Here is a 26674-nt window from a genome sequence, read left to right as displayed (position 1 = left end):
GACTTACATTGCCTAAGCGTTTTTGGCTCTGGTTTAGGTCCACAAATAAACCAGCTCCAGGAGAAGTGGCACTCAGGATTCCCTAGAGGCCTTGTGCTGGGAGCAGGGGCAGATTGGGCTTTTCTTCCCCCTCCTCTCCAGGTCTGGCACTACCAAGTGTAACTCTGGGGCCCGGCCTTCTGTAGTGCTCTGTAGTCTCCCTTACAAGCATTGACCAGCTCTGGCCCTTGTACAGGTTTAATCAGTAGAAATGCTGAAGTCTCCCAGACCTCTTCACTTCAAAGCATAAAACATTCATCAACCACCCCCAAAATGTCAGGAGGTTTTTCTTTGCTGTGCCACGTGACGTTTCACGTTGCCTTACTGTTAGTTCTGAATTTGTTTGTTTACCAATCTTCTTTGAGGACTCCAGCTGTCCCCATTGGAAAATAAAAGTATTCAACACATGGGCTTTGAGCAAATGGAACAACAGTCAAATGGCACAGGCAGCAGCAACACCATCTTCCTACTGCTTGTCCCAGAAGCTGCCCTGAGCCTCAGGCTGCCCCTGACTAGAGAAGGGCTAAAAACTGAGGAAGCCAAAACGTATCTTTTGTCTGTCACCCCCTGACAAGCACAACCCCTCACATTTTATCTTCAACTGACTGTACAGGAAGGGTCACATTCTCTTTGCTTCCTGGGAAATAAAAAACCAGGAGTTTAGCTATTTACCAACCTTCCCATAGTGAACAAAATTCATGGAAAAAAGCACTATGCTGGTTTTATAGAAAGTACAGTTCAAAGGTTACAGCAACAACCTGAGCCTCCTCCCTTCACCCAAGCACAGTGCAGATAAGGAACCCTCCCCTCCCCACTGAGCTCTCACCAAGTTACACCAGAACAAACCGGAGCTGTGGGCCAACAGCCACTGCTCCTGTGATTCCAGTCATTCCTCTTTGAAGGGTGTGAAAGCAAAATCCAACATCAGACCCAGGGCTGCAACAGGCATTTCTGTCCAGTTAGCAGAAATACCCCTGACAGTTTTTTAGCTACATCACTGACACTTGAAAGCAAAAATTTATATGAAAAACAGTTTTGGAAATTTGTTGTAATAAAATTTAGTGGCCATGTGCAAATCAAACCCTTCCTCTCATGTGATGTTAACAGAAATATTCCTTTTTTCCACAAGACTCACATTCACACAAGTCATATACAATGATAGACATTATTAAAGTTTATTAACAAAAGCTTTGTACATATCTTTTAATACACTTGGAATTTTACATCTAGTCAAAATAACAGCACGTTTCCATCTTACCTTTTGTACAAATTGTTACAGAATATCCACCAGTGGGGTGAGTAAGTAAAATAAACCACTGGTTTACTTTTGTAAAGTATCTACAAAAGTGATTTGTGACATTTTTTAAAAATTCCCCAGAACATATAAAAATAAATTATTTTTTACTTTTTCAATTAAATCTACTAATTAGAAATATTACAAATCAAAATATCAATGTTTTCTTATGAATTCTTCACAATACAAAACAGATTCACAAAACCTTATTTACAGAAATGAGGTAAGAACTGTGCAATGTTTAACTAAGAAACATATTGCAGAATTAACATGTTCTTCCAAATAAGTACACAGTGGAGGTCTAATTACAGCTGGGTCTTTTCTGCTAATAATTCCCACCTCACTCTTGATTAGTGGTCATTACCCCCATTTAAACTGTCCTTCTCCACCCTGCATAGACTCACCACGAGATCAGCAACTGCCGGAAGTGTTGTAACACAAGTTCACCCGTTTCACCCACTGGGAAATTTTAGTGGGAAATGGTAACTCACTTTTTTGGTAATTTATTAGTGAAAAGTGACCCAGATAACAATCTGCCTGAGCTCTCTACAGTGGTATAAACACCTCTAGGAAAGGCAGAACAAGGCTGCTGGTGCAAGACAGAGTATTCCCGCTGCTAACAAGGACACATCTAGTGCATGATCAGCTGTTTGCAGCCACGTCAACAAAATGGAGGTAGCAACAGGCACTTGGTTTAGGCCAAACACTACACAAACTTCTTCCAGTGTGGCCTTCTCATCTGGTAAGAAAACTTTGTCTCTGGAACCAAACTGGTTCCTTTAAAAACCTCAAAACTCTAAAACCTACACCAAAATTAACAAACTTTGGATTCCATACCATAATTCTTATTCAAGAAAAACTCCAACTGTACAACAACAGGAATTTAAAGGAATAAAAAGTTCAGAAGTCAATTCCCTTATGAGTCAGGTTCCAAAACAGGTGTGTAAAAAAAGAAACTATGAACAGCAAGTCCCAGCTGCCATTACAAGCTCAGTCTAAATGGATCTGTTCTAACTGCAGCAGCAGTTCAGATGGGCTGGGGTTGGGCTGTTAAAACTACTGCTCTGAAACCAAAGCAATGCATCACTGCAAACAGTTTATAGCCTTTAAATATGTGAGATTAGGACTGAAGAGTAATGTGTATGTTCTTCCATGGTTGAATTTGTACTTAGTACCATCATATTGGCAAAATAATTATGATTTACAGAATTTTATCTACTTCACAGTCTGAGACATTAAAAAGTATATAAATTTTAGTGCAACAAGAAAGCAAATGAAAGCCTACCAAAAATATCCTTATGACAATTATTAACCTCTTGCTGTGCAGTAAGAGTTCCTTGTTGCTCTTTTTCAATCTGCAGAAAGGGAACCCGGGGTTTGCAGCCACATGAAGTGCTAGAACAGCAGGACGTGCAGGGCTCAAGTGTCATTCAAATGTCAACTCTTCTCTGACGCAACTGGTCCAGTTTTATCATTGAGCCTCTGTGTAAGAGAAAATACTTCTAAAAATCAGATTATAACATACAGAGCTAAGTAAAATTCAATTCATAAAGATGACTAGAACCATCTAAATAGTAACTTCTGCATTGTAAAAAAATAACCATGTACTGTAAAATTAAAAGTGGGAAAGGAAAGAATTAATTAAAGGAGCAGCCCTGTACTGAAGCAACTAATGCTAAGGTCGTGACAGGCAGCATTAGAAAACACCAACTCTCCTACTTTCCAACAAGAGTGGCTGTTCCTGGCTGTGGGTCTCTCTGAAACTACAGAGTGGTCAAGAGAATCACCAGGTGACCTCTGCTACATTTTCCCACTGGAGAGGGCTGAAAGCTACACTTCTCCACCAGAACAAATACAATTTCCAATCTGTCCCATCACAATTCTTTCTTTCATATATTACTACAAAGACATTTCCTGCAAGAACTGAACAGGACTGAGCAAAAATCTCATTTCATTCACTGAGCATTCAGAAATGTCTGAAAACCTGTTTCAACTGCAAATGAGATTAAAACAGTTGAACACAGGCAAATAGAGAATTTGTTAAAAACACTTCAACAATCTTTGCAACTTGTCTCAATTCTAGCCTTAAAAAATATAAAATCAATTTCAAAAGAAATTTTTGGTAAGGGTTTTTGTTTAAAAGATGTTCTGAGATTTCTTGGAATTACTTATAGCTAATGGTTAACATAAAAACTGTAATGGCATATTTGTAAAAATACACTGCACTGCACAGACCTAATAATGGCCATTTAAAAACAAAATGAGATCACAGAGTATTTTGCATGGATGTACATGAAATACAGGGTCTCAATTCCATCCACTACTAATTTCTGGAAAATGAGGGGAGATCAGTTTTAAACATATGAGAACAAACTGAACATTTCTGAATGAAGGCAAGGGCACGAGGCAAGACCTGTGCCAGCATGTTTGCTGTGACAGTCAGTGACTGCTCAATCCGCAATGGCACAACTGCCCAAACCCCAAAGCTGAACAAAAATAAGTGCTCACAATTTTGAATGGAAGGGAGCTATTTCCACAAAAAATCATCTTGAAAACTCATCATTTATGTGGTTTGTGTCTTGAAGTGTGTACTACCTGGAAGTAGCCCGAGCTACAAGAAGTCCAGCAAAAGTCCTCCACCACAGTGCTCCCAAAGTAGCTGGAGGATCTGGGAGCAGACAGGGGACTCATATTTAGCCCGAACTCTCCCCACCTGCTCTTGCAGACAAGCTGCTCTTTCTTCTTTACCACTACCACTTGCTGTCTTCTCCAAGGAATGCTGAAACTTTGTCTTCCTGCTCTATTCATCCTTTATTTTTCCAAGTTTCATATGCTCCTTCCTTTATCCTATTAATTGTAGGACCCTTAAAGAATAAAGCCTGTTCTCTGATTTCTTGAAGAAAGAATTCTTGTCTTGGGGATGGAGATTATGGGCAAATACCGAAGATAATTGAACATCTTTGCCAGAAAAATGTGTCTTGTTTCTTTTCTATCCAGGAAAGGTTTTATTACTCTATGAAGCAGAAAAGCCTCTCAGCCTCATTTTCCCAGGCCAGCACCAAGATGCACATAGCACATTCTCCTAAGACAGATTCCACCTTCCCAGCAATGGGCTCCTCACCTCTCAAGTCATCAGCTAAACCCCACAGCTCCAGAGGGCCTGAGGCCTGGCCAAGGCAAACTCACCAATAAGGTGGTAAAAGGAATAGTCCACAAAACAGTGGACACAATACCGGGGAAGAAGTAGAGTAAGGAGGACTGGGGCTGCAGTTGTAATTACAAGAGGAAGGCATGGGTCACTGGATTGGTGTCCTGATCCAGGGAAGCACGGATGTGCAGCAGACATGCTGGTGTGACTACAAGTTGACAGAGTTTTGAGTCTCATTTAAGTGCAGTCCAAGGCTCAAGAAAAATAAAATATAGAAAGACAAAAAATCCACCATCTTTGATTTGTGAATACAGGCACATAACCTGTTTCTTATCTTTTAGTTACCTCCTGGAGGTAGTGCATGGAAAGTGAGCTGAGAAGTATACTTACTGTCACCTTCTGAGCTGCATTATCTCCATGAATTGTAAGGAATGGGTTGGTACCAGCTACATTAAGTGGTGAGGCCTGTGTGCCTGAAAGTAAGTTGTTTATGGGTATCTGTGCTCCTCCAGTAATCTGCAACTGCTGTACTTCAGACTGATGGTGTTGGTGATGGTGATGTTGTTGCTGTACTAATTGATACAAAAGGGCCTGACGCTGTTCCTTGAGTAATATGGGGAGAGGGAGGAGGAAGAAAAAAAAATCAATAATTAGTTCCTGAAAAACAGCTCCTCCCTGGGTTCCTGCTTATCCAGATCTTCAGTCAGTGCAACCCTTAAACTAATCACAGCTAGTTTAGTTTACACTAATGAAGTTCCATGAGACTGTGGGAATGAAAGTTCCTGTCAGACTTCCTGAAATCAATAGCTAAACAGAAGTTCAGCTAAGCCTGCTGGCTTCATCAGGCCTCTGCCAGAACAAACATACCTGAGAAGACTGTACTAAAACTATACAATTAACAATAAAAATAGTTAAATCAGTTACCTAATGCCCTATATGAATGCTGCAAATAGAGCAAAGACAGCTCATGAGATGATATCCAAAAGTCTTTTGCTAGTGTTCCAGTGGAATCAAAGACAGGTCACAATACTGTTTGAATCCAAATATGTTCCCAAGCTCTGCTGCCCACAGCTGGTGCTGAGAGAGACAAACCTCTATGTCCACACAGGACAAAATGGAACTCAAGGCACCAGGGAATTATTGTTCTAGCCAAACACACAGCTCAGTAATACCATAACATTTTACATGACTATCATCCAAAAAGGTTGAAGCAACTGAAAGACTAAAATATTATCAAAGTCTTTAATATCAAGTAGAATGCATTTACTACTATTTCTATCAAGCTGAGGAGTTTATCTATGCCCTAGAATACAACAGAGGAATAAATCATAATTAACTGAAAAACTTACTGATGTGAGTTGCTGGGTACTTAGGAATTGCTGAAATTGCTGGTGCCGTTGATGGAGTAGCAGTTGTCTTTGTTGGTCAGAAAGCAATCCTAGTCCCGAGGCACTGTAGGGTTTGACAGGGTAATACTGTGGTTTATATGGAAGTATGAGAACTTCTTACTTCAGCTTTCCATTGAAGAAAAGATGTATGCAAACAGACACACCCTATTTAGCATTTGATTTCATACTGCGAATATTGTCCAACTGTCCACTTGCAATTTTTGACACCATCCCCAAGTCTCATTTATGCTGAGCAACAGCAACAACTTGCCTGTAATATGTCTACTCCATGAATGTTATTTGAAACTCAGATAATAATTACCAATTCTAAAGTACTTTTCAAATAGTTTCTACAGAAAGGCCAGATTTTATATTACAAGTCAGCTCTTAATAAACTTTAACACCTAGTTACCAAGCATTTACTTTACCTTGGTTTCCTTTTAATTCCCATCTTTAGTGTCATTCAAAGCACTCTTATTGCCCCTTGTCTGTAATTCAGCAAACACCTTCAGCCTTGCAAGGGACCAAGGGATGCTGCCATGGAATGAAGCTGCCTCTGCTTTTGCCAACTACTTCACTCCTAGTCTCTGTTGACATACCTACATCAAAGTGTCTGCAAATATTTAGGAAACTGGGCAGGGAACAGATCCAGCTGACAACTAGGCTGTAAATAAAGGGTTTCTTCAGATATACCAGTCTACTGCAAGACCAACAGCATGAACAAGGGTGTGTTGGGAATAGAAGACCAGGAAGACAGCTGGATTTCCTCTTTCAGTACAGTCTTAGCTTTTACTAGTTTTAAACACCTATTAAAATATTAAGTTGTTGTTTCATGATAGGTTTATCCTGCTGTTGAAAAATTAAGTATTTCCCTTTCAGCTGTACAACTTCTGTCCCCTCCCCTCTTGCACAATGGGCTGGAACCTGTGGGAATTGAGCTGAAATTTTAACCAATACAGAAAACACAGACAGATTCTTTATTAATGTCGATGAGGCTGCTGTGTGATGCAGAAGCTCTAGTAAGAAGATGTTCACAGGATGACAGGATTGCTTCTTGGGATTGGTAGTAAGGAATTATTCAGCTATATCAGTCACAAATCTACATCATTAGCCTACAATCATGTAGCTCCTCTGCACATAATATTTATCTTGCATTTTTAAAGCAGCCACCAAACTGTAGCCCAACTCTGCTGTAATTTGACTTTGTATGAACTAGCCAATATGAAAGTACTCAAAGCATCACCATTCTTTCCTACTGGAATAAGGCAAGCCATGTATAAACTTTGTCTCATACTTTGTTGCAAGATCTCAGCACTACCTGACACACCTCTGCTCTAACAATTTCCTATGGGGAAAGGGAAACCTGTGTCAATTGGAAGCTTATGGGATTGGATGGAATCCACCCAAAGCTATGAGGGAGCTGATGGAAGTGCACACAGAGACATGTTCAACCATTTTCTAGCAGCCCTTGCAGACTGGCATCTCAAGATCCCAGCTGACTACAAGATAGCAAATGTGATGCCTGTCTAGAAGAAGGGCTGGAAGGAGGATCTCGGCATCAGGCCTTGTCAGTCTGGCTTGATGCCAAGGAAGGTCATGGAGCAGATCCTCTGAGTGCCATCCCACGGCACGTACAGGACAAGCAGGGGATCAGGCCCAGCCAGCACAGGTTTATGAAAGGCAGGTCCTGCTTGACTGACCCAATCTCCTGTGACCTGTTTGGCAGGTGAGGGAAAGGCTAAGAATGCTTCTACCTGGATTTAGGTAAAGCCTTTCACACTTCTTTCCTACAGTATTCTCACTAATATTATTATTATTTCCTTCTTTTCTTTTTACCTCACTTTTTCTGTATTCTTCTATACTGGAATGAATCTTCTCTGTTTTTGATCATTCTTTTATCCCATTCTTTCTTTTTCCCAGATCATGTTTTACCTTTGCACTTCTTTTTTCTGCTGTTGTTCTCCCTTCTCTTTAATCACTCTGCCTGCCTCTCTTGCTCTGCATTGGCACTTGAAAGAAAATACCCTCAGTCAGCAGCTGAGATCTCAGTGTCTAGAAACAAAACTGAACTGCAGAGGACAAAATGCTGTGGCTCCCAAGCTTCCCAAAGAGACAGTTCACTGGATTTCACCACAGAGCTTTCTTTAAACCAGATCAGCCCAGAATGTAAATTTAATCCTTTCCAGCTTCTCATTAAAAGATACATGATCAGTCTGAAACTCTCCATCTTACACTCTTCTCTGGCTATGAGAACATAAAGAAACAATCTTATCTCTTTCCTCGAATCACTTAATCTCCCACTTGCTGGCAATCTGTACTAAGCTGTCTTTTTTCCCAGAAAAGGATCAAATATTTTTCTCTGCCAAATGAATGGGGGCTCTTTTACCTACAACTTAAAACTCTCTCCAACAGTGTGCAAATCAGTGTTTTCTCACCTTGTGTGCCACAGAGAGTTCATGTAAGGACAACATGCATACAGATTTGTTGTGTATTGGTGAACACTTTCCCTATTTTTCACATTAAACTGTTGGAACAGATTCCGAAGCTTGGGATGTTACTGAAACAAGGAACTTCAGGAACACCTGGCAAGTCTTTTACAGGACAATACCCTGAAGTTAGAAAGCAGGGCTGAATTCTCATGTAGCTTTCCAACATGTTGCCAAAGGTGGTTTAAGCCACCTCCAACCTTGAGGGCAGCACACAATCTAACCGGGGTCAGAGAGCTCACATCACCACAGCACCAAACCTTTGAGTCTGCCTGTGCTTGGTACCATACAACCTTCCCACCAGGGCAATGCAAGGAGCAGGGGTACCCTGGGAAATCTAACCTTAAATAAATAGTCAACCAAGTGTCACTGAAGCAGCACCAAACTCCAGCCTGGCAGGTGTCCCATGGTGTTCCAGAACCAAAAATTTCAACCAGCGGAAAGTATTTTTTTTGTCTATTTTTTTTTCCTTCCTTCAAAATCATCCCACAGCCTCTTTGCAACTTAGTTCCCATAACAAAACATTTTTTCATATATTTCACTAAAGCATTTGTAATGGCCCAATGAGGAATGCACATGTCATTACCAGAATCATATTAGCACTAACATTACTGAACTTTTAAACAACCAGAAATACTGAAAAGTCACAGAAAATGAGGTTAATTGTGAAACACCTCAGAAGGAAGAGGGCCTGGGAAATACTGTGGGTAAGCTCAAATAAAGCAGAGAATTGTGTGGAAAATGCACTTTTAAATTTAATATACACATTAATTTTAAATTAGTTTGAGGAAGCAGTGCAGAAAGAGATCATGCCATAATAGAAACAGACAACTGGAAGTGCTGACAGACTTGCACAGCATAAGCTTGTTGTAGCAGAAAATAGGGAGTATTCCGGACTCTGTTAAAGGTTAGAATGAAAGCTTAAAAACAGGATGTTTTCATTTTGCATGAATTTGAACATTCTACTACTGGGCTACACAATGAAGAGTTTCAGCACTTAAAATGGATATTAAAAAAGAAACAAAAGAACTTTTGCAATACAAAGAGAAACAAATCATCTTTGTATAAACAAAATCATTTGAGAAAACAGTGGCATGACTGATATTTAGCATAACTGATATATTCTGGCAGTACCTGAAAGTGGAAGCAGCACGCAACTGGTTAATATGATTGATCTTGTCTAGTATTTCTCACTCTTTCTCACACTTTTGGGGAGAGAATGCAAAATTTTTGTGGTTTTCACAAACCTCTGATCCTCAAGAAAGACAAAAACTTTTCAGGAACAGAATGTGTCTTGTTTATCCTATGAAACTTCATGTTCACAAAGGATACAAACTATGAAAAATACAGGCTCCTCAGGAAAAATGTAAGGACACATGCAAACAACAGGATACACCTGAAAGTATCAGATTTTATGAGCCTACTGAAGCAATACCACACAACGATACAGTACACAAATATTCAGGAGCTGCCAAACCAACAGGAAGCAACGAAACTAGACAAAGAAGCTAGGAAATTAGGGATCCCTTGCATCATTTACAATCTCGTATGTCTTTTTTTTTTTGATGGATAATCCACCATAATCTCCAAAAATAAACTCTACTTAAAGACAAGTAATCCACTCCCTATTTACAGGCACTTCTTTCTCCATAGAACTACAGTTCTCCTTCCTAAGGGAAGGACAGGACAAGGGGTGTGGGGAAGGTAAGCAGGGAGAAAGAGCTGGCCCAGTCTCTGCTCTATCCCAAAATACTTCCAGACCAAGAAGTCCATTCCTCCTCCCAGAAAGCAGCTGTCTCCTTTTGTTACCCATTTGCTTTCCAGCTCAAGCAGCAGCAGTTTATGCTACTGAGGGTACCTGGCTTTGGTGAAAGGCTGTTAGGAATACTCACAAATTAATCTTTTTATAAGAACATTGCTTCAAAAGCTAATTTTGTTGGGTTTGGAGTCAGTGCAGGCAACTGAAAACCAAGCAACTGCATTACAACTCTGGTTAGTTATGCCTATTACATTTTGAATTACATGACCATATTACCCTTCTCTCCCTCCCCTCTTTGTACTGCAACAAATGGTAGTTTTTCCAGTGCTCCTTTAATCCTGAAAGAAAAACTGGCAGGACAAAGAATATTGTTTTCTGAACGAAAAGAAGGAGCTCAGGCACATTTACATAATTACATTTGTTTGGGAATGTGACTTGATTAAAAAACGGGAATTCACTAGGATTTCCAAAAGTTCTAGAGTAAACATCTTTTCTTTAACTTGACTATTTGAGCTTACATTAAATGCCTCCTCACTTTCAATCACAGGCCAGGAGCAGAAGTGACTTTGACAATTATAGCTGAAGGAATAAACAACATATCTGGAGTAAGACAAAAATACCCAGCTAACCCAGAGAACAGCAGGCACTATGAGGAAAAACATAAAACCAACGAATTCTTACCTGTTATTTAGCGTGGTTGGCAGAGGATGTGTTGCACTGGGTGGCACGGTTGCATGAGTGAGAGAAGGGTTCTGTGATATTGTTGCTGGGGTCTGAATTACCCCATTTAAAGCCCCTACAATTCCATTGATTGCCAGCTGGCTGGCTGGCAGTGCTCCAATTATTCCACCCACAGCCGGCACTGCAGGAATGGTGGAGGTTACAGTCTGCATACCACTAGCCAGTGCCCCCACTGTCACACCATTGACCTGCTGAACTCCGGGGACTCCCGAGCCTTGCTGGGCCGGACTCTGCCCAGCAGGTGGTGGAGTGGAAAGCGCTGATGAACTGCTGGTGCTTTGTCCGCTGGAGGTTATCTCCTGGTGTCAAAACAAACAACAAAGCCCGCTCAGCTGCATAAAATTTCACCTAGCAGCACAATGCAAGGACTGGGATGAGTTAACTTGTAACAAGTTTAGGTTTAGAAGAATGACGTAAAAATTACCTGATTTAATACAGGAAGAGAATTGTCCGGTAAAAAACTGTTTCCTAGATGAGGGCTTTTACTGCTGTTCAAGGAATCAGTGCTAGGTGCTAAAGTAATTATTTCAAAAAACACACAGTGGTTAAACTTCTGGAACATGTAAAAAGATTCAGAATAATTATTTCAAAATTATGACAAAGCTAAACATAGAAAATGTAAAGTCAACTTTAAAATCATTGCTGAATAGCAGAAATTGCTGAACAATAGAATATTAACTAAGTAATTGGTGAATCAATAGATTCAAACAGATGTGCTCCAAACTAAAGTAAAATAGAAACTGCACTGAAACAAGTAGTAATAGCTCAGAAAAATAAACCAATAGATGTTTAAACATTTAACACGTCAGCAAATACTTGGTCTGTATTCATCCTACATTTATATTCATCTCCCATCAATGGCATGCGTGGATGAAATAGATATTTCATATAAATACATGTTCAAATTACTTTGACACTTTAATAATCCCCTCTACTTACGTGCTTGTACTGGAAAGGCATGTACTTGATGAGAAGGGCTGGGGTTCGAAGTTATTGTTGGAAAGGGCACCGAAAGCTGTGCATTGAGAAGCTGCAGTCGCTCCTTCTTTGCGGTCAGATTCTTTATCTGTTCTTCCAACCGCCTATTTTCAACTTGAAGCTGGTGCAATGATTTAAGCATTCCTAAAACTAAGACAAAAATGCGCACATTACATTCCACAGCCACAAGTAACACCTTCGTTCAGCTTTAAATCCTGCATTACATTAAGACTAGCATGTATGTGAAAATATAAAATTATTTCAAATGTCTGAATTTTAGTGGAAATATTTGAGATTAATTTTGAGTAGCTTAAATTGCAGAAAAACGTTTACAATGTGTTGTGGTAGTAGTTTTGGAATACCTCTACACCCTAGCTTAAATACTGACAGAGCAGCATCCATAGGGCCAGCACACGTTTTAAGCAAACAGCAGTATGTGAAAACTTAGCCCCAGATCAGAATATGAATCTAGAAGTATTTTAGTAGCACAGGTTAACTGCATAGTTCACCTGCAGTATTAGGAATTGCAGACCTTATAAAACAGACAAGATTGACAAGAATATGCTCATATTAAACTAACTGCACAGGCAACCAACAATGTTTATAGAGAAACCACCTAGTTCATGAAAAGGGAGTTTTTCTGATTTAATGACTTGTCCGGTGAATCATAAATTAATAGGAACAATGAAAACCCCAGAAGTCCTCGGAGGGGAAGCTGTCCCGGCGCACCTTGGCGGGAGCTGCGAGTGGCGATCTCGGCATCCCCCAGCAGGGAGCACTCTGTGAGCACCGCACTTACCCCCCGCGTTTCCCGAACGAGGGCATCACCTTCCCCACTGACCTAGCACGGTTTTCTCAAACTCCCATTCAGTTTCAGAACTTGGATTTCCCAACCAGTACCAGAGTGTGACTGTAAAGCCACAAGGATAGCCTTTTTTTTTTTTTTTTTAAATTCTAAATTGTATTTGTTTAACATGACCTCTGGAGCTACTACAGACATAAGTCTACTGGTATAGGCACATCTGGTCATTTCCCAAGGATTTAGCTTTTATCCCTCCTCTTCAAGAACATACAAAGGAACCCTCAGTGAGCTCAAATGAGATGCAATAAGACTTAGCTAAACCTGTCCTCCAGCTATCATGTTTAAAGGATTATCCCTGCATGAATTTCCTCACAATTAGCATTTTTGTCAGGATACCATTCATAAAAATACTAACTAGATACCTCTTTACACTACCAAAGACAAGAATAATGTGTTCAATAAAATATAACACAAACCATAACCTGGAATAAAATATTTTTTTAACATATTCAGTGATTGTCTTTGATACTGATACATTGCTGAATATGGAGATCCACGTGATCTACTGATCACTTATGCTTTTAACATATTCATTCTTGGACTATTCCACTCTATTAAACATAACTTGAGAAAATAATAATTTGCTTGCTTTAGGAACTCCCAAGAAAGGCAGAACATAATAAAGACATGAAAACCCAGTAGGACATCTGCCTAATATTGGTAAATATTTTCTTTTCAAACAGCACTAGAAAATTTAAAAATAAAAAATAGAACAATAAAAAATTATAATGCAAATTTATATCACACAGTATAAAGAAAAATGGGGAACTGTACTACAATATTTACAGTAGTGGATCTAAGAGTTCAGAATTCTTTCCCAAACTCTGCAACTGGACCTGCAAGTTGCTTCCTCTTGCATGACACAATTTCCCCATCTATAAAAATACAGATAATTATAGAGAAGTCTTTTGCAATCTACTGATGTCATGCACTGAGAAATATGCTACAACTGTACACCACAGCTATATTTCAATTCACAGCAGAAAATAAATTTTATTAAAATTTTTGGACAAGCACAGAATAGCAGTTCTGAGTAACAAATGGCAAAAGTCATAATAAACAGATTGTGAATACTTACTGTCACTGGGGGTGCCTTGCTCTAATAAAAACTGTTGTCCTTCACTCCACTGCCTCTCGAGAAGCTGTTCTATGCTGGCTGCTACTGGGGGCAAATTTTCCCCACAACCGTTCCCTGATTGATCATAGCGAATCTGCAAGCTGCTCGCAGGGGATCTGTTGAAAATATTGCAATTTATTTTTTAAAGAAAAGGATGAAAGGAAATGTATTAGAAAAAGACTGTTGAAGTTTCTTATATCAGCTCTTAGCACCTACATATCTTATGCTTCCAAGACTAGGTTAATTCATCAAAATCACTGAGAACTTCTTAGTTCTCACTGTCAGGGCTTTAATAAAAGAAAGACATTGTTACAGTATGAGAATTTATACTGAGAAAGCACATAACTGCTTCTTGTATACAGACTAACAAGACAGTAACTGACAAACAGCATTGAATTCAATTATACAACAAACACTTCTACAGCAGGAAACCATTATAATACGGATACACAGGGCACCGACGTCAGGGGCAAAAAAAACAACCCACACCAAACTTCAAACCTTTCCCTGAGAAAACTGGGAAAAATAAAACCAATTTATTAAAATCACCACATAGAAAGGCCATATATGATTACACTGACTAACTTGTTCTAAAAACAGTCATGTAAATCTGGATTTTTGAAAGACTACATGAAAGTATTATTTCACAAGGATTAGAAGTTATTCTCTGCCTGTACTGTGAACACTTAATGTACCTCCTTTTTTACTCATGATCACACACAGTTCTAAGAATAATCCCCTTGCCACATGTCTTTTCTCATTCAGGAGAAAATTAAATATTCAGCACAAAGAAAGCTGGCTACCTCTCTCAAGCCCTAGGAGAAGGCTTCTTTTGCATTGGATGAGGCACAATTTAACTTGTGAGCAAAGCCAGATGTTCGGTGTATTTCTGACTCAGGTTTCTGGTCTTGTGTATGCAAGGTCCCATTCTTCCTACAGGACCAACACCAAAGCCCACTAAAAGCTGGTTCTTGGTTTTGTTGTTGGCTGCTGGTGGGGGGCAAAGGGTGGGGGGTGGTTTTATTCAATTCCAGCAAGCTCAGATTCTCAGACACTAGTTATTACTGCAAGCAATTGGTGCCATCATGGGATCACAGCTGTACTGTTCCACCCCTAGTGCAAACCTACCAACAAGACCACCACAGTCCCAGTACAGGACAACACAACAGGAGAGCTCAGGAAATCAGTGTGTTAATTATGATTACCTTAATAAGCAGTGGTCACAGCACATTAGCTACCTAATGACTGTCGAGCATTTTGTAGGCACCAGAGCAAAGAGATTTTTACGAGAAAAGGTTTAAAGTAGGTGACTTAAGAGCTCCGTTAAGTATTTATAAATAGTTCCTCTTTTGCATACAGGAAGAAAGGAAAGCACTCGTTAAAACAAAAAGCCCTGATTAATGGATAACCAAAGTAGTGTTTTTTGACAAGAGATGACAAATCAACTGCATGTAACAGTTCAGCACAGAGACAGCAAAAGCAGTCTTAAAATGCACTGTTTACACGATGTGCTGAAGCAATAAGAAGGAAAGTTTATGCAGAAAAATTCTACAAAGAGGTACTAAACTTACACTTCACACAAACAACCCACTTTAAGAAAACAAAACAAAACAAAAAACCCCAGAAAACAAATACATAAAACCACTGAACAACCCCTCCAGAAACTTCTCTCTTTCTGCATGTTCCTGAGCAGCACATAATGCTGCCCTAACAGATTCTGCTTTTTGAATTATAAATCACCAACAAAATTCTTGTTGGGCTTTGGACTGCTTCCTATCAATTTTGAACAGGCAGAAACAAAGCAGTACATGATGGTATAACCTCTGCAATTCCTCACTGGAAGCCTGTAGAAGAGAAGGATAAAAAATAATAAAATCTAGATCTCCATGTATTGCAACATTACTCAATCTCTCCTCTTCCAACTGTTCATCCTTTAGACAGGATAGGGCTCCTGCATGCTAGGGTTGAATCCTTATTCCAAATAGTATTTGATCAGAGTTTCCAAGAGTATTATAAATGTGCTGTCTGGACAGGTCCAATCCTGCCATAGAGACGAGAACCCTGTTTCACAGCTTGCCTGCTTTCACAACTGTTTTCTGATTAAGTTTGGTACAGTTACCCATACTACAGAGCATTAATTAGAAGCAATACTTCATTTAGGTATAAGCATACATACAGATTTCACTGCAGGTATTACAAAACACATTTTTAAATCTAAGGTTAAGTATGGGGTAAAAAAAAGTTTAAGTGCTACCTTGGGAAAAGCAGCAATTCCTTCGCAAAATGGAAACAGCTCACATATACGAGGTATATTTATATTTCTCATATATGTATTAAAAGTTAAAATACGACAGCTTAAACATCAAACGCTGTGGTTATATTGGGGTACAAAGATATAACAATATGAATTGGAAATGACCATACAAGCTCATGAGTCACATATGTCTTATGCGAAGAGCTGCAATCAGCTGCGTCATCAACAGCAAACAAATGTTCTGCAAGTGTTTTTATTTTAAGCAACTCGCTGAAAATCACATGGTTCTTTCGGAGAACTGTGTTATTTATGTATCTCATAAGCTTCAAAGGGAACAGAGTCAGAACTTGCAGCTAAATAATTTTAACAGATAAAGCAGGTAACATTTGGAGCTGCAAAGTTTCCAGATAGCAGATTTTTTTAAGTTGGCTTTTTATTCACCATATAAACCATAAACCATATTTTAAGTAACCAGGTAACCAGAGTTACTTATTTACTGAAGTGGGGAAGGTGGGAAGTTACCTGCACATTTTAGAAACCTCGACAAACGTGTAACCTTTTTTGTCGCACAAAGGGGTGTAGTTCACTGACTTGTGAACTTAACTGAATGAGTAGGTTTTCCAAATTTTTTCCATGCTAGGTATTTCAGACTAAAGTTTTCCATCTTTCAATTCCGTTACTATAGCCCTGATTTCTCCCCCTTGCTTTCTCTCACAGCACCCCAACCTCCCTCCCCGTTTTGGCTTTTGAACAACCCCGCCAAGAAAAATCTCTCTCCTCTTTGCAAAGTGCTACAGCTTCCGTACACTGCAGGAAGCTTTTCAGTTGTGGACTGAGGTGGCCTTTGTATCATCCAGCTCTCCTTTAGCATCCCCATCACAACCAGCTGGTATTTTACTATGCTGCAAGTACTGGACTGCATATACCCAACCCTGAACATACACACACTGTAGAAGCATCACATTTAGAAAGTTTACCTTCCCAAGTATTTGACCGGAAGACAGACTGAACACAGCTACAACCGATGTGAATCATGCAAAGATCAGGTCTTTGCATATTAACTAAGAAAGCATTAAAACTTGCAATTACCACAATATGTATGCATAAGAGGACTATTTAATATAAAATCAAAAGTTCTGTAATTTCCTAATTGTTAAGCATTTCCCGTTGCAAAATTCTCTGAAATTCCTTGTCTGTACAGATCTATTTATATGCTAATGCCAATATACACATTTATGCTAAGAATTTCATCTGATTTGTAAATTCTCTATTTATTATTTTAGAAGCAACACATACTGGAAAACTTAAAAACAGGTATTGAGTTCATGACTAGGTGGTAACACCTAAGTATTATAATGGATAATCTCATCCCATCCAGCAAGATGCCTTTTGATTAATTAAGGAATATAATACAAGATCAACAACGCAAGGCATGTTCATTAAATTACCTAATTTGGAGATATTTGTTATAAATTACCATAATAAACACATACTATAGCAATAAAATTCATTATTATATTGCCATTTCTGTGTAACTAGCATTTTTTGGCCATCCTAAAATTGTTTTCAAGATATATCTATTTTTCAGATAGATCTTTCTCATGGTTAGTATCTAAGTAAAAAATATGGAAATAACACCATAAAATCTAACTCATATTGGATGCAGTATGGAAAATAAAGCCCTCTCAAACAAAGATTTGCTTAAAATATACAGAAAATATTACTAAAGTATTTAAAATACAATATTGAAATTTTAACAGCAAATATTTTAAAACAAAATAACATTATACAGTTTAATCAGAATTCTTATCTCAAAGTTTTCCAGCAACTGTGAATTGCAGCAAAACAAAAAAATACTTTTTTCTACAGAAAATTGCTACAAATTTTGAAGTTGGGAGGGAAAAGGAAGAAAATATTTGCTTGGAATTTTTACTGATATTTAACATTTCTTATTCTTCTGATCATTGTTAAGTATACAGGATTCTGGAATTTTGGCAAGTATTACTAGACAAGGATTCTGGTAACAAATCTGAGGAGATAAGCAGTATCCTCTAAAGCAAGACTCCACTTCTTCAGTAAGGGAGTAAACTAACTTACCTACAAACCTTAATTTGTAAACCTAATTTCAGTTGATAGAAAAGTAAACTTCAGCACAATTTTAGCTTTCTGCATGTATTAGGGATTTCTTAGAAGGATATATAGATACAAAAATACATATATTTATATACGTGTGTTTATATTTTTATATATATAGGCTTTTAAAACACTTCAGTATTGCTGGTAAAAAGACAGTGAAGTTTGCAAATCTTATAATATTTCCTCTGCTTGCACTCTCCAATGTAAATAACACCTACCGTGGTGAGAGACTTCCTCTGGGTGATCCTCCTCTGCCAACAAGGTTTCGGCTGTTATCTCCGAGATCTTGATCTGCAGTGTAAATATTTCACAGCTGATAAATCGCCTTTTCTTAGATAAGAGTTTTAATATCTGATGTAGATATTTTTAAAATACCTTCAATCTCAACTTCTATCCGTAGTTACTGCTGAAGAGTGAATAAGTAACTAGTTTAAGATTGCTGAACTGTAGCATGTAAGGTGTTGTCCTTACACATTTCTGAGGCTGTACCAGGGCATGGATTATGTTCACTTCTTTCATTCCTTTCAGTTTTACAGCACAGAAGCGTGGTTTGCATTTGCAGTACCCTCCCCTCAGCCACTTTTAATTTGTACGGTGAAAGTAATGAATCACAGCTGTGGACAGCTAATCTGTATGCTTATCACAGCAAATCCTGATGCTCTGTATTTTTTTAACACTTTGTATCCCAAAACAACTCATAAAATATAAAATGTATTAAACTTACTGCTGCCATCTAACAAGCACGCATTATCCTGCAAATTTACTGAAAACTTTATGAAAGCGTATAATTCACTAATTCCTATTTATAAGCAAAGCATAGGAAAGCCCCTTGCTAAAAGGTAGTAAAACAAACAAAAAAGGCCTCATTAAATATACGAAAACGTTTTGCTTGGAAGGACTCAAAAGGGTTATTTTCCCTATGGCCTCTCAATAAAATAACCCTATCTGCCCCCTTCAAGGTTGCCCTCCCCCTATTCTGAGTCAAGCGACCTCCGACCCCTTGGAGGGCAAAGACATGACTGATCCATTCTTGGTAAACTGCTAAACTCATTCCCTTCCCCCAAACAGGCATGACTACTACGACATGTCAACAAATCCTTACGGAGGGAATGAAACAAAGCAAAGCCAGCGGCTCATTAAAACCGCAGCGGAGAGCCCACGGTACCAAATGCCAATCGGTAAATATTCACAAGATTATTAAATGCTGCACAAGTTCTCTAACGGGATCTCTTTCACACGAACTTGTATGTAATGCAATTTCATGAATTATGCAAATAAAGGTTTCAACTATTCACAACAAAACCCAGAGCTGTGTCACTCCGGCTGCAAAGAGCTGGGAACTGAGCGCATCAATCACAAGAGTCACAAGAGACACTGGTGCATTCCTGCCTGCTGATGGCTCTGCTTAAACATTTACATTTCACACACCGAGGGGAAAAAAAGGGGGAAGAAAACCCGTGCTGTTCCACAGAACTGAGAATTTACTTCCAACACAGAGCAACTTCGTACAGACATTTAATAACCGAAAGTTGAGCAGAAATCAAAAATACAATTTAACAACCTTTTTAAAAACAAGGAGTTCTGTGAAGCTGCACATTTGCACCGGCAGAGGAAGTTTACCTGCTTGGCTGTTTTCAGACTGAGCTATAAGTGCTGCCATGGCTGAATTTGGATTCAGCCTATTGCCGTACATGTGGGATGGAGGCAGACTGAGAGAAGATCCAGGTAGGGTGTTCGCCTGCAAGAAACCAAATAAAACTTGAATTCTTTTTTATAATGGGGGAAAATGCTAAATGTATTTTAAAGAAGCCTTCTTAATACACTTTAATTATTTTTGTAAGTTGAATGATTTTCACAAAAATGTATTTCAAAGGAAAAATGTTTTCCTTTTTTGAGTATAGAAATAGAATTGCAGTACTTCAGAAAACAGATCAGGTTTTAAAGTGTGTTGTATTTGTGGTTGGCAAGATCTTCTAATTAAAGAAAACCCTTATAATAAAAAAGTACTGTAGCAAATATTAAAAATACCTTAAGTACATTTCAAAACAACCACAGTTTGCAGGACGGGCAGATTTCCTTGCGATCCTGAAGTATGTGCTCTACGCTAGGACTTAGTAGCATGGCGACCATGTGGTTATCCTACTAATTATTTAATCTTATTAAACCATTTACAAAATAAGGGCAGGTAGACAACAGATGTCTCACAAATGCTTGGGTTCCTTACATCACAAGCCGGCTGTGGAGGTCAAAAGGTCCAACTTTCAGCTCTATAGTTTAACTACACAGAGCCATATTTCCTTTGCTCGACTCCGTCATTAGTAAAACGTGCACAGTATTTTGTTACTTCCTATTTTGATAGACTTGGAAGCCTGGTGTTTTTTTGTTTTGTTTTGTTTTTATTTTAAAGAACGCAAACAGCCATTACAAGTATGTTTTCTATACAATAGGGGGCTCCGGGAACCACAGCTTTGCCCTGACCCCATATAAGGAACTGTATTTTTGGCAGTTGGCCAGCTCTACTTATTGAAGAGCTCCCAAAGTTTGTGTTCATTCATGTTGCTAACCACAATTCTGAAGGTCTCTGCTGGGACTTGTGCCAAACAAGCGAAAATGAACCCTTAAACAGATGAAGCTAAGGAGGCTGGCCAAAATCTTGCATAATCCAACGCAATAAAAATACCTTCTTCCTTGGCTGCTTATGCTTTTTCCCTTTCGAAGAAAAAAATATTTGTGTCAAATGCTAAGTTGCAGAGACAGGCAAAGAAATAAAAGCACGGCTGCTTATTTTAAAATTATTTTCCTACCTGATAAAAAAATAATATTTTTTCAGAACAAATAAAGTATTTGGGGGGGTTTAAAATGAAAGATACACAAACCTGTGTGATCACTGGTTTTAAAATTAATCTTCTAAGAAATTGTAAACAACCTTTACAAATGAAACTTTTTTTGAAAAACAAAAAAAGAAGGTGAACAGTAAGGAACGCAATTTGTGGGACATTCTGACATGCGTAACTGCACACAAGAGACAGGGGAACATACTGGTTATTACAGCAAAATATTACAGAGTATAAACTATGTCTCTGGAAAGAATCACACACTACCATTAACTTTTGGCTTTCTGCCAACATATTAAATTTGATGAATGGACTTTTATAAATTCACACAACTGTTTTCAATGATGCTTTATTTACTATATACTGGTGAGAAATTGTGCCTGATATTTACATTCTTCTACTGTCACAAAGTTAGAAAAAGCCACAAGTAATTGCTTACAATGATCAGGGGTTCATTCACTTTTCAGTTTATAGGTACACGCAAGATTGCTAGACATGGAACCACAGCGTTGCTTCAAATCTGGCTCTTACTTCTTCTGGTCGGGCCTTGTTGGGGTTTTTCTGAAGAATTACATATCTTTAGTAGAACTGATCTGAATTATTTTTAAGTCTTAAAAATAGTGCAGGCATTTCCACCTACCTAGGTACAACAGCTTCCAAAATACAATACACATTAGTACTGTGACACTGACTAAGGCAGCAGTACTGCACAGCTTCTGCTATTTTCCTTTAAAAAAAATGCCCATAGGGCAGTTTCAATTTAACTATTGCTGTTCCTAGCAACCTTCAACTGTTCTCCCCTCAAAACCAAGCAAACTTCAGTCACATCCTTTCACTGATAAAACATTACAGAATGGCCTATTAAGAGATTCAAGCAGTATTATCATTCAACCAGATCTAAAAGGTCAGACTAAGAAAACAGAAGTTTATGTGATGGTATGAGCTCTACTCATAGTTTCAGGAGTTGGGTGGGGGCAGGTTTTAAACTCCTAACACCAGGTTCTCATTCTGTTTAGTTTTAGCATTTTTCCCTAAAATATTTCATTTTATTCCAGTAAGTGTATGTACTGCTCACATTTTACACAGAAAGCTTCTATTCTTAGCTCTCAGTCCATGTAATTCACTGTAAGGCTGCTTAAAACTGCAATAGCAGCTATAGATTGATTTACGATGGCATGGTAGCTATAATCAGCAAGGGGAATACACATTTATTTGACTGAAACTTGCACAAATAGCTTTAAGAATTTTCTGAAAGTACCCAAGTATCTTGAAGGGAGTTGCTAAAGTTTGTTGAGTTAACTATCACACTACAAAACAGAAGACATCAAAGGAATTAAACATTTACTAAGTGGGTTGCTATAACAGATCAAAAGCCTTAGCAGGATTTAAACAATATCTAAGAACTGGAGTTTTCTCACAAGTAGTGGTTTCACCCTAAAATGCCCATTTGCATTTTAAAATAATTGTAAAGGTGTCTTACAAGTTGGAACTACATATGTTCCAATGCCATCCTGCATATGCAACTCTTAAAGCAAAAAGACACAGTGAAATTGTTCAAGTAAGTTGAAGGCAAATAAAAAGCTTTGAAAATACTTTTTTTAATTGGCAATGTAAAATGACAAGAATAATGATTTGTGAAGCTTTCTTATATATGTGATGACTTCATCTGACAAGGAAGTAGAGAAGGTGGAGGAGTGCTACATTATTTAAAGGTGAAATAAGAGCTTCATGTTTCACTCACGGTTGAAACAAGCCGTAGCAAGCATTTATTAAAAATGCGCAATCATCCTGTCAATACATATTAAGGTCATAGGACTGACACATGTTCTAAAATGCAGAACTTTTAAGGCTGCATTATTCTTTATTTCAACTGTTTCTATTTAAACACTCAACACAATACCTGATCAAAATGTATGAAATAATAAAAACTCAAGATTACTAAGCATTTATTTTGAAAAGGCAGCAAATTTTCCTGAAAATATTTTAGCAGAAGGATTTAAGCCCATCTATGGGTACACAACACACTGCTTTCCTTTATGGTATGTTCAATAAATCAGTAAAGTCCTAAGCAGCAGAGCAGCACAGAAGGACAATGCATTGTAATTCAGAGAATGCCCATATGCAGTAAGAAATGATTGATATTTGACTGATGTTTAAAAAACACTTCTTCTACAGCAAGAAAGTACAAGCATATTCTTCTAATTAAAGAACAAGACTTGCAAGTCAACTACATTTAACTCATATATATATAAATGTCCTCCAAAATATTTAGAATAGTTATATATTTGTTTGCATGATTCCAGGACAGTATTTAACAGCATGACTATAAAGTTTTCAGAGCATTCATATCTGAACATTTACTCCTATCTCAAATTTCCAGGGAAAGAAGTCCCTTCAACCAATAGTTACATGTTCTTTCAGCAGAAAAAAAACAAAGGGGAGAAAAATGAGGCAATACTTAGCTGTATGCAATCAGATTGAGTCTCAAAACTTTGAGACTCTTTGAACATGCCTTTTCCCCCATTCCTTTCAAGTTTTATGCTATGAAATATTTTCTGATAACAGGCTTCATTTCTGTCTCTGCTCCACACCAGTAAGGTTTTAATACTCAGCGTGTGATGAGAGATGAAACCAAGTGTGAACAACTTTTGGGTCCCATGAGTAGGCTGACTGTTGAAGCTGTCAGGTTCAATTGCATCATTCCACATTATTCAATGCCCCAAACTGCTCCCTAATTGTTAGAGGCTTAACATATTCAAAACCATTGTTTAGGCTAATGCTGAAATGCCTACAGTTGAGTTTCCACAAAGAAAGGGGAGGGATTTAATTGTAGTTAAACCATTACTGAACTCCCTTCCTTTCTGATAGGGCAACAAGGATGGCCAGAACAACCAATTCCAAGACAGCTTCTTAATCAGTTTACATCCAATCAACAGCCCTTTCCCCTCTGCTTTAAAAACTGTGACTGCTATATTGGAGCTTTGTGTTAGATCATCATAATGCTTTACAATTAGTGACACATTACCTAATTACCTATTTCTGCCAATATTTATTTGTCAAAAATAATTTCAGAGGTCAATTTTATTTCTTGTTTAAAATAAAAACATATCATTGTTCCTGTGGTTGGGGTCACACCATTTACCAATCATACCAGGTTATTCATGACAGCATGATTCTGTGATATGAAGTGCAGAACTACCCTCTGCTCCTGCTAATACAAAGTCAAGAAATAAAAAGCATTAGAGATAACACTAACAACTACTTATGACCAGCTTATCAAAATCATATAAAAAATTTCAATGCAAATTAAATTTAAAGCTAAATTTTCTGCAAGCTGTACTGCTACCCTTCTGAGATGTTACAAACACTTTCCATACATGTCTAGCTTAATGAAATCTGGATAAAAATTCAAGCACAGGACCAAGTGTTAGCATCAGTTTACTGCATCTAGAAGACATCTTAAGCTGATGGATTTTGGTCTGTGGCAAACAACAGTTATCTGAACAATTAATTAAATTCTGCACTAAAATTAAATGAGATTAAATATGAACACATATTCATTCTAGACACGTAATTACAATAAAAACTTTAACATGTGCATATGTAAAATTTATTTTTTTTCTTGAGAGGTGAAACGAGCTGCCTACCAAGTGACACCAGCAGAAGCAACCTTGCCTTGTGTTTCCTACCTTAACTTGGGCAAGTGAAGAAATATTATTTTTATCCCTAGATTTTTTAAGACCTTTGCTTGGGTATTGGAGGCAATGGAAAGAATATGCTATTGCTTCCTTTTATTCTTTCAGTTCTTATAATACAACCCTTAACTGCATTTAGGAAAGGTGAGGGACCCACCAATACCCATTATCAGTCACCTTATGTGAACTGTCAGCTGCTCCTTGGAATGGCAAACACACCCACAACAAGGGTGGTCACAGCACAGCTGAAGGTAACACAGAGGAGTTCTGCCACATGGACACTTTCTCATGCATCCCTTCCTGCAACACAACCCTCAAAGATTTTCACCACAAATACAGAATTTGCTTGGAAATCTTAGAATGCTTATCATGACCTCATTTCCAATGGAAAATCAAAAATCTAAATTCCGGTTTTTTGCTATATGCCAGGAAGCATAGGTGGAAGACAACACAGAAAATCCTAAATAAAATACAGTTCCCATATTTCTTCTGAAAATGATCATCTGAGTTCTCAAAACAACTAGCACAACACAAAACAGTATTAATCTGTAGTATGATAATTATCCATATATTTTGCTTAAACTGATACTTCGATTTACATATTTTTAATACATGTTTTGGCTGTCTTAAGTGGAATATAACTAAATTTAAAGCAAACAGTATTGACCACTTGACTAAAACAACCTACAGCACTACTGATAACTGGAATCACAGTGAATTTTTATAGCAAACCTCACCTCACCTGCTATCACAATCACCAATGCAAATCAAACCCAAACATCCACTGTAGTTTTTTACATATCCATTCTATGAAAGAAACACTGAGCTTGAAAAGATAGCCCTCCCATACTGCCACCATTACCATCCATGCACTCTGAAGCCCTTCAAGTTTGGAAATTTTTTAGAAACGGATAATTCAATGTCCAATTGCACAAAAAATGTTTTCAGCACCTGGCTGAAGTAAAATAATTTACTGCAAAGTATAATTAGGAGGTTGGAAGCATTAAAATAAAATCAGAAAAAGGGTTTATGGTGTCTTAGAAGAACAACTTTTCATTCAAAAAGAAAAAGAACATTTATTACAAGTGTACAGACTGACATAATTTACATCTGTCAGGAAAACTATTTGTGACATCATTCTGTGGATACAATATTCACATTACTAGTACTTTTTCTCTCCGCAGCAAAAATAAATCCTTTGAACTTCTGGCTGTAATGAAGACTCTAGCTTATGAACAAGCTAATAATCAAATACTGTCTTTCAGAATCAATTGTTTTGATTCAACATACAAATAAATCCTTCAATTAAATGAAACCATCTAACCTTCAAACACCAGCAGTCAAGTATTTTCCAAGAAAGGCATGAATGAATGCAACTGGGAAACACAGTGGGATTTGAAAGGCAAAATGAAAAATTAATGGCACACCTACAGAAACTAATTTATACCTCTGCCCAGTGTACAACAAGGGCACATGAAGTCATTAAAAACCACAAGGATAGAAGGCCTATCTTCCAGTAATGTGGAAACACTATAACCTCAACTGTACTACCACTTTGCTCCTCTCTTTCATGTTAACTAACTAGGTATTATATAAATTTTTACGCAATTAAGATCTATTTATTTATATACCAGACACAAGACGTACGAAAACACACCAGAATGCTACTTCATTAAGAGGTCTTTTTTGTTTTGTTAGGTTTGGTTTTGGTTGGGGCGCTTTTTTTTTTTTTTTTTTTTTTTTTTTAAATTTTTTTTTTGGGGGGGGGGGGGTGTTTGCTTTGTTTCAAGTTTTAGTTTGTTTTTTAAAGGAGGTTTTGTAGAGATAAGACCCTGGGATTCCTCCACAAACCTAACTGAAAACAGAGCCATCATTGCAACACAAAGCCCTTTCACCTTAAGTTGGTTGTTCTATCGTTTCTATCTATCTCTGTCTTCACAGCA

General features: G+C 37.9%; 1 protein-coding gene across 5 annotated transcripts in view; it reads right to left on the bottom strand.

Annotated features, from left to right (window-relative positions):
* Positions 1 to 1190: 1190 nt before the first annotated feature.
* The window catches only part of MLLT10 (MLLT10 histone lysine methyltransferase DOT1L cofactor), a 123146-nt gene continuing 97662 nt past the window's right edge, over positions 1191 to 26674 (bottom strand). For 4 of the 5 annotated variants that reach the window (XM_077788481.1, XM_021530377.3, XM_077788476.1 and 1 more), the window contains 9 exons: positions 19823 to 19940; positions 18421 to 18493; positions 13774 to 13928; positions 11795 to 11983; positions 11280 to 11368; positions 10796 to 11154; positions 5831 to 5933; positions 4872 to 5084; positions 1191 to 2815 (listed from right to left, as the gene is read on the bottom strand). In XM_077788481.1, coding sequence (XP_077644607.1) covers positions 2771 to 2815; positions 4872 to 5084; positions 5831 to 5933; positions 10796 to 11154; positions 11280 to 11368; positions 11795 to 11983; positions 13774 to 13928; positions 18421 to 18493; positions 19823 to 19940 — 1344 coding nt within the window. In that variant the 3' untranslated portion in view covers positions 1191 to 2770. Of the gene's footprint in view, positions 2833 to 4871; positions 5085 to 5830; positions 5934 to 10795; positions 11155 to 11279; positions 11369 to 11794; positions 11984 to 13773; positions 13929 to 18420; positions 18494 to 19822; positions 19941 to 26674 lie in introns of all 5 variants that reach the window. The other variant, XM_031503815.2, reaches the window with a different exon arrangement.

The sequence above is a fragment of the Lonchura striata genome, chromosome 1 (assembly GCF_046129695.1).
Source record: "Lonchura striata isolate bLonStr1 chromosome 1, bLonStr1.mat, whole genome shotgun sequence".
NCBI lineage: Eukaryota > Metazoa > Chordata > Aves > Passeriformes > Estrildidae > Lonchura > Lonchura striata.
This window is presented reverse-complemented; position numbering and strand designations above follow the sequence as displayed.